The following is a 13217-nucleotide window of genomic DNA, read 5'->3' as shown; positions in this document are numbered from 1 at the left end:
CGTGTAATTGTTAAGTTTTGACCTCCTTTAGGGTAAATTTATTCGAATCCACTTTGGAACCACAGGAAAGCTGGCTTCTGCTGATATTGAAGCCTGTAAGTATTAATTTGAAATATGTACTGCATGTTATAATTGGAGATATAAATTACAAATAAATGGTACATTCATATTTCATAATCTGCTTACAACAGACCTTCTGGAAAAATCCAGAGTAACATTCCAGCTGAAAGCTGAAAGATGCTACCATATCTTCTACCAGGTCATGTGTAATAAAAAGCCAGAACTCATTGGTAGGTACAAAATAATAAATGAATGCTTGTGTGCTTTATGCTTCTGCTACTGAATTAGATTTAACTAACTGATTCATGATCATTTTTAACTACTTTTCAGAGATGCTTCTGATTTCCACTAACCCATATGACTTCCCATATGTGAGTCAGGGTGAGATTACGGTGCCAAGTATTGATGATGCAGAAGAGTTAATGGCGACAGATGTAAGTACAATAGTTAGACTTTACTAATTATACTCCCAACAACCAAAGTACATATAAATAATAATCTGTAGCTGCTGGTGACACAGTAAAATAATGTCAGAAAAACTAGACAAATGTCAGTTTATTCATTTCTATTTCACTCCTTGGGCACTTTGCTGTGTGTCATCTGTCTGGTGCGTTCACTCATAAGCACAACATGTATATTCACATTTAGCACTGCATGTAGTACCCTGACAATATCTCCTTCATGGACCAATGGGTCTGTAGCATCAGTCACCTACAGGGATGAAGCTGTTAGCATGACTAGTTTTTCCTGGGTTCGTCTAGTAGCATGGACTATACTGGACCTGGTGGAGGTGAATGGAAAAGGAGTAGCTATTATTTCTTTGCCCCATCTAATGGGGAAGAACAGAGTGTGTGTATGTGTGTGTGTCTGTGTTTGTGTGTGTGTGTCCCACTAGGAGATTCAGTGGGACAAAGGATATAGCAAGAATGTAAGAATTCTAACAGCTGGGCTGCCAGTGGGAACAGTACCTTGCATGAGTGATGAACATCTCTATGCTGCAACAATTGCACCCCCCCAAGCTGTTTCCAAGATGTAAAAATGGAGGTTAAACTCATATGGATAAAAGACCTGACAAGAATATGTTTAATAACTGCTAGCCTTTTACTGCACAGGTAGAATCTCTAACCAGTCATGGGGGAACCAGACTGCCTGATGGGGAGGATCAACAGAACTGTGTCTGCATGAACAATATTATATTAGCTTACAGTATTACATTTTACATGCAGAAAACATTCTAACATGATTTCCGATACACAGGGTGCCATTGACATTCTTGGCTTCACCCCAGAGGAAAAAGTTGGCATCTACAAGCTGACTGGTGCAGTGATGCATTATGGGAACATGAAGTTTAAGCAGAAACAGCGAGAGGAACAGGCTGAGCCAGATGGAACTGAAGGTACTAAAATTCTGATAGAAAGCACAGCTGAGTAATGTCCTTGTTTTAACAACAAAGGACTATATAACCACAGAATGTGCAGTTTTTATATTAAAGTTATTTTTACCTGTTTTATTTATTTTACTGTGATTGGGAGTGTTCACCTGGGTGTTGCCTACTTTCAGTGGCACCCTCAAGAGAAACGTACGAAGGTCACATGTAACAGTATAACAATATAAATACAAGTTAAACTGACAACATAACAATATTACATTAGCACTGTGGCATGAGATTATAAGTGCAGTTCAATAGACAATTAAATTGGTAAGAGTCCTAAGCCATTCCCTAGGCCACATCCACGATTTATGGAAGCATGAGTTGCCAAAGTTTTAAATCAGATAATTCGCAATAAAAAAGTTAATATAATGGGAAAACACAAACTTACTTTTTTCTTTAAACATTAACTCACAGATATATGCAGATCAATGACAATTTGCATTGAGTTTACATGTTATTAATCACAGTCTTAATTGCCAGATTTCAGCTAAAGAACTTTGGTTAGGGGTCTGGCTTTATTATGACTCTCAGCCACCATTTGGAGTTAGGTACACAATATCTGATGTGAGACAAGCCTTCCATGAAATGATAGCATCTGTGTTTAGTTCTCCCAAGACTGTCTGGGCCACTGACTGAATATGTATCACTGCTGTGACATTTGGACACCTGGCCATACCTGGTGCACAGTGATTTCAGTAATATCCCTGACTTAGAAATGCTGGACAAACTGGTATTAATCACTTCCTGCACAGCCGCACACATTAAGTCAAATATCAGTGCTCCATGCAGTTGGCCCTAGGAAGAGTCTTTACTTCTTATTTGTCATAGTGGCACATGGAAAAGAGAGGACTAGAAAGTCTTACCTTAAATATTTGCTAACATAGCATACACTGGGGAAATAGCTGACTAACTTTGAAGGCACAGCACCAGTTTTATAATACAAAAAATCAATGGCTTTCTTTTAAGAAAACATCTGTTTTAATAAGGCAAATGTTTAATAGTATATTAGAAATTCTGAGATTTAATTAATGCCTCTAAGAACTGTTTCATTCAAACATGATTTATGATGAAGTTAAGGTTTTCTAAAATTAAACAGAAAGGTAATATGTATGCAGTATAATTTACTATTAATTATGGTACAACATTTTGAAAACAAAAAAGTGAATCATAACTCAATTTCAGAAATGAGTATGCTTAATTTCAAGAATAAGCTTACAGAAATGCATACGTAGCATAACATTAAGTGCCTTAAATTGTGTACTTAAATTACATTTCTATAGTGTGAAAAACTTGAAACTCTTTTTTTTTTCACAGATGCTGACAAAGCTGCTTATCTGACGGGTCTCAATTCAGCAGATTTACTAAAGTCATTGTGTTATCCCAGAGTAAAGGTTGGAAATGAATTTGTAACCAAAGGGCAGACTGTCCAACAGGTATTTATATCATTAGCAGGTTAACTTGACATTACCTACTGTAACTATTAGATAACAGAATTAATGAGCAGTCATCATTTGGGACCACAGTGTGGAGAGATGATTGGTTAAGTGCTGCTGGGAAGTAAACAAACAGCACCATAGAATGTAATTATAGTTTTATGAACAGTGGATACACTGTGGCACTGCCAGATTGTATCTGAGAGAATGCAGAAAATAGCCTACTGGAGAAATGTTAGTGCATCAAAAGAAAAACAAAATAGCATGTAAAGTCAGTACTGGAAACAAGTAACAGTTTAACAATGCACAAAATACATGCAAAATACTCATGGACAAAATGTAATCCATAATATAAGTTGAAAATACTTATTTCTTTATTTTGTCTACTATTTGTCTTTTAAGTCAGTAAACATCTATTTTAGTTGATTGCTATTTTATGAAAAGAAGGATTATTTATTTATTTATTTATTTCTTGATTAATGGATTGATTGATTTAAAAGTTGATGACTGTGGTAGAAGATTGATCCCACTGATAAACATATATTCAGTCTCATCCTTGATGGAGAAAAAAACACAAAAATGTACTGCATCAAAAATAAGAACATGTTGTACAGGTGTTCTTACAGATGTTCATCAGTTCAAACACAGAATTCATTCTACAGAAATTAAACAAAAAAAAGAAGTTATGTTGTACCATAACTTTCCATCTGTGTTACTGATCTTCATCTATTCTTGACTGATGGGTTACGGTTCCAATCCTCGGAACCAATCTGGCCATTATATAGCTCACGCCAGCCAAAAAAACTCTTGAGCTAAAAGTCTACCCAGAATGCCCCTCTCTACATTACCTCAGATCATGTTTGTAGACTTACAGAACAATAGATGGAAACTAATCCAAATGAAGAAGCCATGTCAAAGGAGTATCCTAACAGAAAACCCAGGACAAAAGATCCCTCTGTCAGGAATCCACAGGGAGGGAAAGAGGATGGGATGTCAAGAACAGATGAAGATTGACAACATTATGGTAAGACATAACTTCTTTATCTGATGTTGTCAATCTTCATCTATTCTTGACTGATGGGACAGAGACCCCAATTACTTTAGATCCTGGGTGGCCCTATGGAAAGGTATTCCTGAGAACCATAGAACCAAAGGCAGCTCTTCCCTTGGAGACCAAAACCAATTTATAGTGAGTAATAAAGGTATGCAGAGTAGTCTATGTTGCTGCTGCGCATGTTTCACTCATGTAAGCTTTAGAATGGAAAACAGCTGAAGTAGCCATAGATCTGGTGGAATGTGCTTTCACCAGCATTGGAAGCTTCAGATTCTTTCTGTTATAAATGAAAGTAATGCAGTCTCTTAAGCATTTTAATAAGGTAACCTTAGAGATGGATTTTCCTAAGGTTGAGACAGAAAAGGAGGCAAATAATTGCTATGATATCCTGAATTCTTTAGTTCTGTTGAGACAGAAATATATTTGTCTGTGAACATCTAACAGGTGTTAACAATATTCGCCTTTCTTGGAAAAAGTTGGAAAGAACACAGGTAAGTCTATGGCTTGATTAATGTTGGACTCTGAGTCCACCTTCAGAAGAAAGGATGGATTGGTCCTGAGTGTACTCTGTCTTTATGAAAAATTAAGTAAGGGGACTTTGAACATATTGCTTGCAATTCAGAAACTCGTCTTGCAGAGGTTACAGCTATAAGTAGTAGCGTTTTCAAGAGAGGAACTTTAAGTCACAATTCACTGCTGGTTCAAAGGGGGTAAGTACCAGTGATTGCAAGACAATAGTCAGGTCCCATGGTGATAGAGGATCTTTAAATGAAGGCCTTGAATGGATAGTTCCCTTGAGGAAGACCTTACATAGTCTGTGTGAAATTAAGGGGAGATTTCTGAAGCCATTATGAAAGATGGCAGCTAGAATGACCTTAATAGCAGTAGTGGAAACTCCCTTACAAAACAGACTGGTCAAAAATTCTAAAACTTTTTCTACCGGGACCGAAAAGGGGTCAAGGCCATTATCACCAGCCCAGATTGAAAATCTCTTCCATTTACTGAGGTAGAGATTCCTGGTGGATGGTTTATGGAATGCCAGCAAAGTTCTTCATACTGCAGATGTAATGTCATTATGCCTGGTGATTAATGGAATTGAAGGAACCAAGCAGTGAGCTTGAGGCTTTGAAAAAAGATTGGGATGCACCATTCCCTGTGGATCAGAATCCATGGACGGTGAAGTAAATGAGGCTGCTTTCTTGAGGAAAAGAGGGATCAGAGGGAAGGGAGGAAAAGCATAGAGGCAACTCAGATGCCAATCAAGGAGAAGACCATCTCTTGGGGACTCCATCAGAGCAGTGATCAGGGCACAGTATCTTCTGCACTTGTTCTTTTGGGGTGAAGCATAAAGGTCGTAGCAAGGCTTGCCCCATGAATGAAAGATCTTCCTCGCTGTCCTGGGATTTAAAGACCACTCGTGAGGCATTAGAATGCATTTGCTTAACTAGTCTGCTATCCCGTTTGGGCACCCCAGGATGTACGTTGCTGTCAGAAAATGGTTGGAAGCAATGGCACACTGCCACAGCCGGAGGGCTTCTCAGCACATGGGATAGGATTTCCTTCCCCCCTTGTTTGTTGATGCACCAGACTATGGACATGTTGTCTGACTGAATTGCAATAGTTCCTTGAGTAAGGGCACAGTGAAATGCCTGCAACGCTAGTAGCACCGGCCTTCACTCCAGAACGTGGATATGCAGATTGGGCTCTATCAGGGACCAAGTGCTTTGGACTGTCTTTCCCAGATAATGCCTTCCCATCCCATCTGGGAGGAATCCGTGGTCACTATGGCTTTGGGTTGAGGAGGGACAAAGGGGCAGCCCAGTAGAATTTGTTCGAATTCCATCCAACAGAATAGGTCCTTTTTGAAGCAACTGGTGATAAGTATGGGGTGGTCCATTGGGTGGGTTAGAATGGACCATTGATTCGCCAGAAGCCATTGCAGTAATCTCATGTGAAATCCCGTTAGTGGGACCAGAGTGATCACTGCTGCTATGGATGCTAATGTTTGAAGCACCAGTAGGGCTGGTGTTTTATTTCGAGCACAGGAGAGAATGAACTTGTGATTTTATTTTCTGGAATCTGTGGGAAGGTAGGGGTCCACACAAGACAGAGTGTTGAGACAAGCTCCGATAATTTCCATATCCTAAGAGGGAGTCACTTGAGGTTTTGTAAGACTGACCATAATGCCTAGATGCAGGAAAAATTGTGAACAATTGCAGGGTGAAATCTGTCACCTGTAGCAGTAGATGTCTGGTGGAAGCAGTGATAATTCAGTTGTATAGATATGGAAACACCCAGAATTCAAACAGTCTCAAGTGAGCTGTTACTGCTGCCATACATTTGGTGAACACCTGGGGGCTGTGGTGAGGCAAAAGGGCAGCACCATGAACTGATAGTGACTCGTTCCTAGCCAGAAGTAGAGAAACCTTCTTGAGCTTTTGTCCATTTTTATGTGGTAATATGTGTCTTGAAAGTCTATAGAGCACATCCAATCATTTTCCTCTAGAAAGGGATGTACTGACTGAACCATGACCAACCAGAATTTGGACTGATGAATAAATTTGTTTAGAGTGTTGAGGTCCAGAATCAGTCTCCATTCCCCTGTTTTTTTGTCACTAAAAAGAACCTTGAGTAAAATCCAGATCCTGTCTGGTATGACGGGACTTCTCGGATGACTCTTTTTTTCCAACAGCTTTTGTATTTCTACTGCTGCTTGGTCCCTCTGACTGGGTGGAACATCGAGGAGTCTTGTTTGAGTTTTTGGGTTAAGAGAGAAAGGGATGAGGTAACCTCTGGAAATAATTCTCAGTACCCAGGCATCTGTGGTTATTTGTCATCAGGTTGTTGGGTGCAAAGAAAATCTTCCCCAGACTGCCTCCAGAGGTAAGCAACTGGGCCTCCTTTCAGGAGCGCTGATAGGGTTGGCCAGAGAAGGACTCCATGGAACCCTTGTTCTGCAGGCCACCTCTGCCTCTAGGATGACGTCTTCCATATGAATTTCCCCCTCTGCCTCAAGGGGAGACTCCACCATGTGTGTTGTGGAAAGGCCTCTGGGACTTCTCGAACCACATCTTCCTACTCCTCTGATTCCTGGAATAGCCTCATTGGGGAGCAGAAAAATGTATGCCCACAGCAGATAGGGTCTTTCCATCTTTCTCACACCTGGAGAGAGTTTCTATAACTTTGGGGCCAAGGAAAGAGGATCTGTCAAAAGGAGCATTAACAAAGGAACACTTGAATGGCTCTGCAAACTCACAGAGGTGTACCCAACTGTGTTGTCGAATAGCAACACCTGAACCGGCTGACCTGGTCACCCCTTCGGCTGCATGTGCAATAATCCTCATGGACGAATTAGAGATAGACTCCAGGGTGGCTAACTGGGAGGTCACATTTCCTGGACCCTCTCAGCTACAGCTCCTGCTAGGATATCTGATAACTCCTTGTTAACTCCAGCCTAGTAAAATGTGCCATAAAGTTCAAGTACCTAATGGTAAAGGTCAATGATGCATAAACCCGCTTCCCAAATCTGTCCATCACCCTTGACTCTCTATTAGGGAGATGAACAGTGAAACTTTCCACAGCTAGTTCCTTTTTAGTGGCAGCCACCACCACCATGGCATCTACTGCTAACCCTTTCACCCAGGACTGATGATCCTCGGGAGTGGAGAGTATTTTATCTGGTCTCCGGGGAATTGGTTCTTTAGAATCAGGAGCCTTCCAAGCTCACTGCATGACCAGGTTAATAAGATCGGCAGTGGGAGGGGTCACCCAGGAAGTAGATGGGTGAGCTCCAAAGGCTTGCAAATTCACAGACTTCTCAGAGGAAGGTTCTTTGGACTTCCAGCTACCCCTCTGTTTGAGGGTCTCAAGGATGTCTCCAAAGGAGATGTCTTCCAGGGGTGACTGGGGGGAGCAATCCCCCTCATCGAAATTTGTGTCCTCAGTGACAGATTCTTCAGGGAACGCTAGGTGTTTCCTCTTACACAATTTCTTCCGAGGGGGCTCTTCAGTGGGAACATCTGAAGAGGACTTGGAAGAGGGGTGGTCTTTGGATTTTAGCTTTTGCATCCTTGGAGCTTGCTGTCTAGGTACAGAGGTTAGTGTAAGCTCTGGGAAAGCAGGGGACAAGGGGTGAGACTCCGGTAACACATGAGCCACCTGGGAAGTAGCAATGGCCAAAGCCATCGCCATAGCTTGAAAGGCAGGCCCCCCTGAAGAGGGATGGGAGCCCAGAACCAAGACAAACTCATAACCGGGCTCACACCCCACCCCTAGAGACCCACCTCCTAAGCTGGAGCTGAGGAAAGTCCCCCAGCCGGCGCAGCCTGAAGTGGTAAGGTCAGCTCTGAATAAAAAACAGGAGTCAACTGAAACCCTCTGGACCTGATGGCGGAGGATCGATCCCAGGGAACCATTGGTTCTGATGGCACCAAGAGAGTCAGAACTGTGGCCGGAACTGAAGACAAAGATGTTGTCAGTGTCGACACCATTGGAGTCTGTGTGGTTGGAATGGACAGCTCTAAAGCCTCCGAGGAGGTCAGAGGAGGAATATATGTAGGAGTACTGGGGGAGAACTCCCCTGCTACAGGAGGGAGAGAGGGCTGAGAAGAAGAAGGGGAAGACCCCTAGCCATCAGACGCTGATCCACCAACCTATGTTAAGTTCAGAAAGACTCCTAGTGGAGCGAACGGACAATCCAGAGGGAGATTGTGGCCTCTCCATAAATGGGATAGGGAGTTGACCCAAATAGGAGTCAGTTGATTAGGAATATCTTGTCCTGGGTGCATAAAACGTCTCAGTCTTCAGCATCTGGGCAGAAGGTTGGAGCTGCAAAGCAGTAGGAGATGTTGGTATGGACGTGGTAACTACAGATGTCAGTTCTGACGCCAGAGTCATTACTGGTGCCAGTGTTGTGGTTGGTGTCGATGGCACCAAGGTTGTGGTTGGTGTTGAGGACTAGGTCCATTCCAAGATTTTCAGAACCTTTGATTTAGGTTCCAAAAAGTATTTATGTTTTTTAGATATTGGCGGTGATGGAGAAGTCAGCACCAAACGACTAGATTTTGAGCCAGAGGCCTTTGGAGACTGGTTGGCCTTCACAATGCTTCTTCAAAGTGAGCCTTAAGGAGCCCTTTAAGAATAAGTTTATTTCTACATTCTACCAGGGCTCTAGTACTGAAGCCCTGGCAGATAGAAAATTCCAATTCCAGATGTGGTGCACCCAAACAGTATACACATTTATCATGGCCATCACAGTTTGGCATTTTCCTCCTGCACTATTGGCACTGCTTGAAGCCAGTGGCAGATTCTGACTTATCTGCCATTATAGTAAAAAAGAAAGAAGTTCAGAGAAAAAAGATGGAGAAAACACAATCACTCACAGACAGAAGAAAGGATCCTCCCAACCATGGTAGGAAAGATTACCAGTCGGTAACATAAGAGAAAGAGAGGGAGAAACCACCAACTATGGTAGGTCAGAAATAACAAGTGGTATTAGGTTAAAGGAATGAAACACTTGCACGATAAGAAAGGGTAGACAAAAGGTTTGAAAATACTTGCGATAGCTAGAAATAAGATAGAAAGTTAGAGAAAACTATATAATTTCAAAAATATACTTAGTTGCAAGACAGAGTCAGCTGACACATCTATCTAAAAGAGTGCCAAACGAGATCTGAGGTAATATAAAGAGGGGCATTCTGGGCAACCTTTTAGCTAGAGAGGTTTTTTTTTGGCTCGCACGAGCTATATAACGGCTGGATCGGTTCCAAGGATCAGAACCGTAATCCATCAGTCAAGAATAAATGAAGATTGACATCAGATAATAAGATATGTAATCAACAAAGGGTAAGAGATTAATTGTCAGCTAACTTTTATGTATGTCCACTAAAATACTTGCACCTTAATGAGTCTGTTTTGTGACAAACTATAAAATAAGTTAGTATTGTAACTACTCATTTCATATTTAAGTAAGAATTAATTTGTAATGTGTCTGTGGTTTTCAGGTTAACAACTCTGTTGGTGCTCTCGCTAAATCATTCTATGAGAAGATGTTCTTCTGGATGGTGTACCGTATTAACCAGCAGCTGGATACTAAGCAAGCAAGACAGTACTTTATTGGTGTCCTGGATATTGCTGGGTTTGAAATTTTTGATGTAAGTTCCAGAACACAGAAGAGTGTAGTACAACTGGATACTATAAATAGTCAGCTAACATAGCATATTTCTTTCTATTTCTGTCTTCCAAGAAGCATAAATAACCTAGTTGGTCTTACAATGTTAGTTCATTATTGCAATTGTTAAATTACAATTCTTTTCTTTAGTGCAAAGAAAGACTTCATTTTTTCGAAGTAGACTTGCACAGTATACATTAAACAACTGTATATCACAGCCTTCTAAATTTTCAACACATTTTCATTTGTAGAGGTGTGTTATCTATACACCATGATGAGGGGAGGGGTTGTGCACCAAAAGTGATGACACTATGCTTTTTAGCATTTAATTTGAGACTGTTTTAGTACGCCAAGAATTTACTAGGGAAACTTATTTTGGAGGGTTTTATAACAATTCACAGTTAGCAGTCATCTGCAAACTTTCTTATCCAGATGTCCTAGATCTCTGCTTTGAGATCTGAGCAGTAAATACTAAAAAAGACAGAGGCTAGCACCAATGGTCACATCATACTTTCTGATGAGGCACTTGCAACTTGCACTTTGTTAGTTCTTTTAGCCAGTTTTCTACTCTTCCTACCACATATGGGTCAATTTTTAAAATATTTAGCTTTTGCACAATGCCAGCATGGGGAACAGTGTCAAAGGCTTTGGCCAAGTCAACATACTCCACTTGCACTGTGTGGATGCCATCTATTACCTTCATAACCATTTCAAAGAAGCCTACCAGGTTAAACAGACAGGATCCACCTTTCACAAAACTAAACTGTTTGGGGTCAAGACTAATACGATTATTTATATCACAGTTTATGAGGTCAGTTGAAATACATTCCACGGCTTTGCAGATGAGGCTTGTAGGCCTGAAAGGTCTGTAATTATCCAGGTGAGTTATAAAACCACCCTTATGGATTGACTGAAATACTTTCAGTGTAGAAATCTTCTGAAGAGTAAGCACTGAGCACATTCACTAGCAAATCTAGGAAGTAGTGTTAGGATGTAGGTGAACATGGGTAATAAGGATTCATGTGCTCACTTGGTGGGCCAGGCCTACCACCATCTACAAACAGAACTACTGTTGTATATAAATCATGTCTTACAAGTATCAAACCACTTCATGCAATGTATTCACACAGCACTTTCTGTTTTTTTTTATATTTAGTTCAACACCCTGGAGCAGCTCATGATCAACTTCACCAATGAAAAGCTGCAACAGTTTTTCAACCACCACATGTTTGTACTGGAACAAGAAGAGTACAAGAAGGAAGGAATCGAATGGGAATTCATTGACTTTGGCATGGACTTAGCTGCTTGCATTGAACTAATTGAAAAGGTAAATTAGATATTAATTTTTACTTTTATAGTATGTATTTCTGTGCAGCAATCCTTCACGTTGGAGAATGTTTATTTGAGTTCTATTTTTAACAAACCATGTTACAGATGCAATATCAAAGCAGTCAGAAGTTATGAAGGCAAGCTGGAGTGCCTCTGTTATCTATAAAGATAAATTATTAATGTTTACAACAATATTCTGTGGTATGAATGCATACAAAATACAAAAAAACATTTTAAAGTAACAAACACATTAGTAATTGTACGGCACATAAAGCACTTTTAATGTACAAGCTGAACAATATAGATTTTTAGGTGAAAGACAGAAGGGGCATAAATTATTGAGGCTGCGGTGTAGCAGAGGTTTACTAGATTTACAGCAATTCCAAGGATGGATGTGAGGTGATAAGCAAAAGTGAAATGCTGGAAGTTTCAGAGAAATTTATTCTAAAATAATTCAACAAAAAATCAATTACCAAATATTCGTATTCTTAACATTTATTATGCGACTTACAGAAAGAAACTAATGGTCCTACTGTATTAACTACCAGCAGGGTATGAATGGAAACATGAAGCAATTTCCTACTCCTCCATGATTTCATGCATGTCTGAGTGTAATTTTATATGCAAGTCTGAGGTTTTCAGCATGCAGCAGTATTGTTACATATGACTAACAGAACAATATGTATAGGACTAAATAAATTACTATGCACCTGCCCAAACACATCCAGGATACTTTCTGACTCAGAATGTAGGTATTACAAGACAAAGAGGTTACTTTCCTGGTACCCCATAAACTACACAGAGAAAGTATGAAACAATTAGCAAGTTATTGGCATATTTTGCCTTGAAACAGCATTTTCATTTTATTTATGGTTTAACAGGATACTGATTTGTAGGATATGCAGTGTCAAGGAAAAGTATCTCTGTGCAGCCTTGTATTAAAACCATACCTTAAATTACTGCTGTTTTCTTTTTTATAGCACAGAATATAAACTGATACATTTGTTTTCTAGCCTATGGGAATTTTCTCAATCCTTGAAGAGGAGTGTATGTTCCCCAAAGCTTCTGATCAGTCCTTTAAGAATAAACTATATGATCAGCATCTTGGAAAGTCCAATAACTTCCAGAAGCCAAAACCTGCTAAAGGAAAGGCAGAAGCTCACTTCTCATTGGTGCATTATGCTGGCACTGTGGATTACAACATCAGTGGGTGGTTGGATAAGAACAAGGACCCCCTGAATGAATCTGTCATCGGCCTGTACCAGAAATCATCGCTGAAACTGCTGGCCTTCCTTTATGCTTCATACTCTACTGCTGATGGTAGTACTTTTTTAATACTGATTTGCTAACAAATCAATATATTTATGAAGTATCAAGCATGATAAATAAAAACAGAGTAATCACTGATGTAAGCGTATTTACAGGATTGCTAAAATATCCTTTTAAGTAAAACTTACTTTTTATGATAGTTACTACAGAGTTAAAATGGTAGCTAACGATGACTGTGATATACATATATATATATATATATATATATATATATATATATATATATATATATATACACACACACACACACACACACACACACACACACACACACACACACACACACACACGCATATATACAATTGCCATTATATATTTTGACATATTTACATCTAACATGCCAATATGTGGATATAAAATTCAGCACTTCTTCTTTTGGCTTTTATCATATGTATGCATTTACCTCAGTTC

The 13217-nt window shown here is 39.9% G+C and overlaps 1 protein-coding gene across 1 annotated transcript in view; it reads left to right on the top strand.

Moving 5' to 3' along the window:
* Positions 1 to 13217, top strand: part of LOC122789102 (myosin-4) — a 101497-nt gene that overhangs the window by 22557 nt on the left and 65723 nt on the right. The window contains exons 9-16 of the mRNA XM_044056302.1: positions 32 to 95; positions 192 to 290; positions 391 to 494; positions 1318 to 1456; positions 2807 to 2925; positions 9982 to 10131; positions 11305 to 11475; positions 12491 to 12797. Of these exons, the coding sequence (XP_043912237.1) occupies positions 32 to 95; positions 192 to 290; positions 391 to 494; positions 1318 to 1456; positions 2807 to 2925; positions 9982 to 10131; positions 11305 to 11475; positions 12491 to 12797 (1153 nt within the window). The remainder of the gene's footprint in view (positions 1 to 31; positions 96 to 191; positions 291 to 390; positions 495 to 1317; positions 1457 to 2806; positions 2926 to 9981; positions 10132 to 11304; positions 11476 to 12490; positions 12798 to 13217) is intronic.

Source organism: Protopterus annectens, chromosome 14.part0 (genome assembly GCF_019279795.1).
Source record: "Protopterus annectens isolate FY-2018-M chromosome 14.part0, PAN1.0, whole genome shotgun sequence".
Taxonomy (NCBI): domain Eukaryota; kingdom Metazoa; phylum Chordata; order Ceratodontiformes; family Protopteridae; genus Protopterus; species Protopterus annectens.
This window is presented reverse-complemented; position numbering and strand designations above follow the sequence as displayed.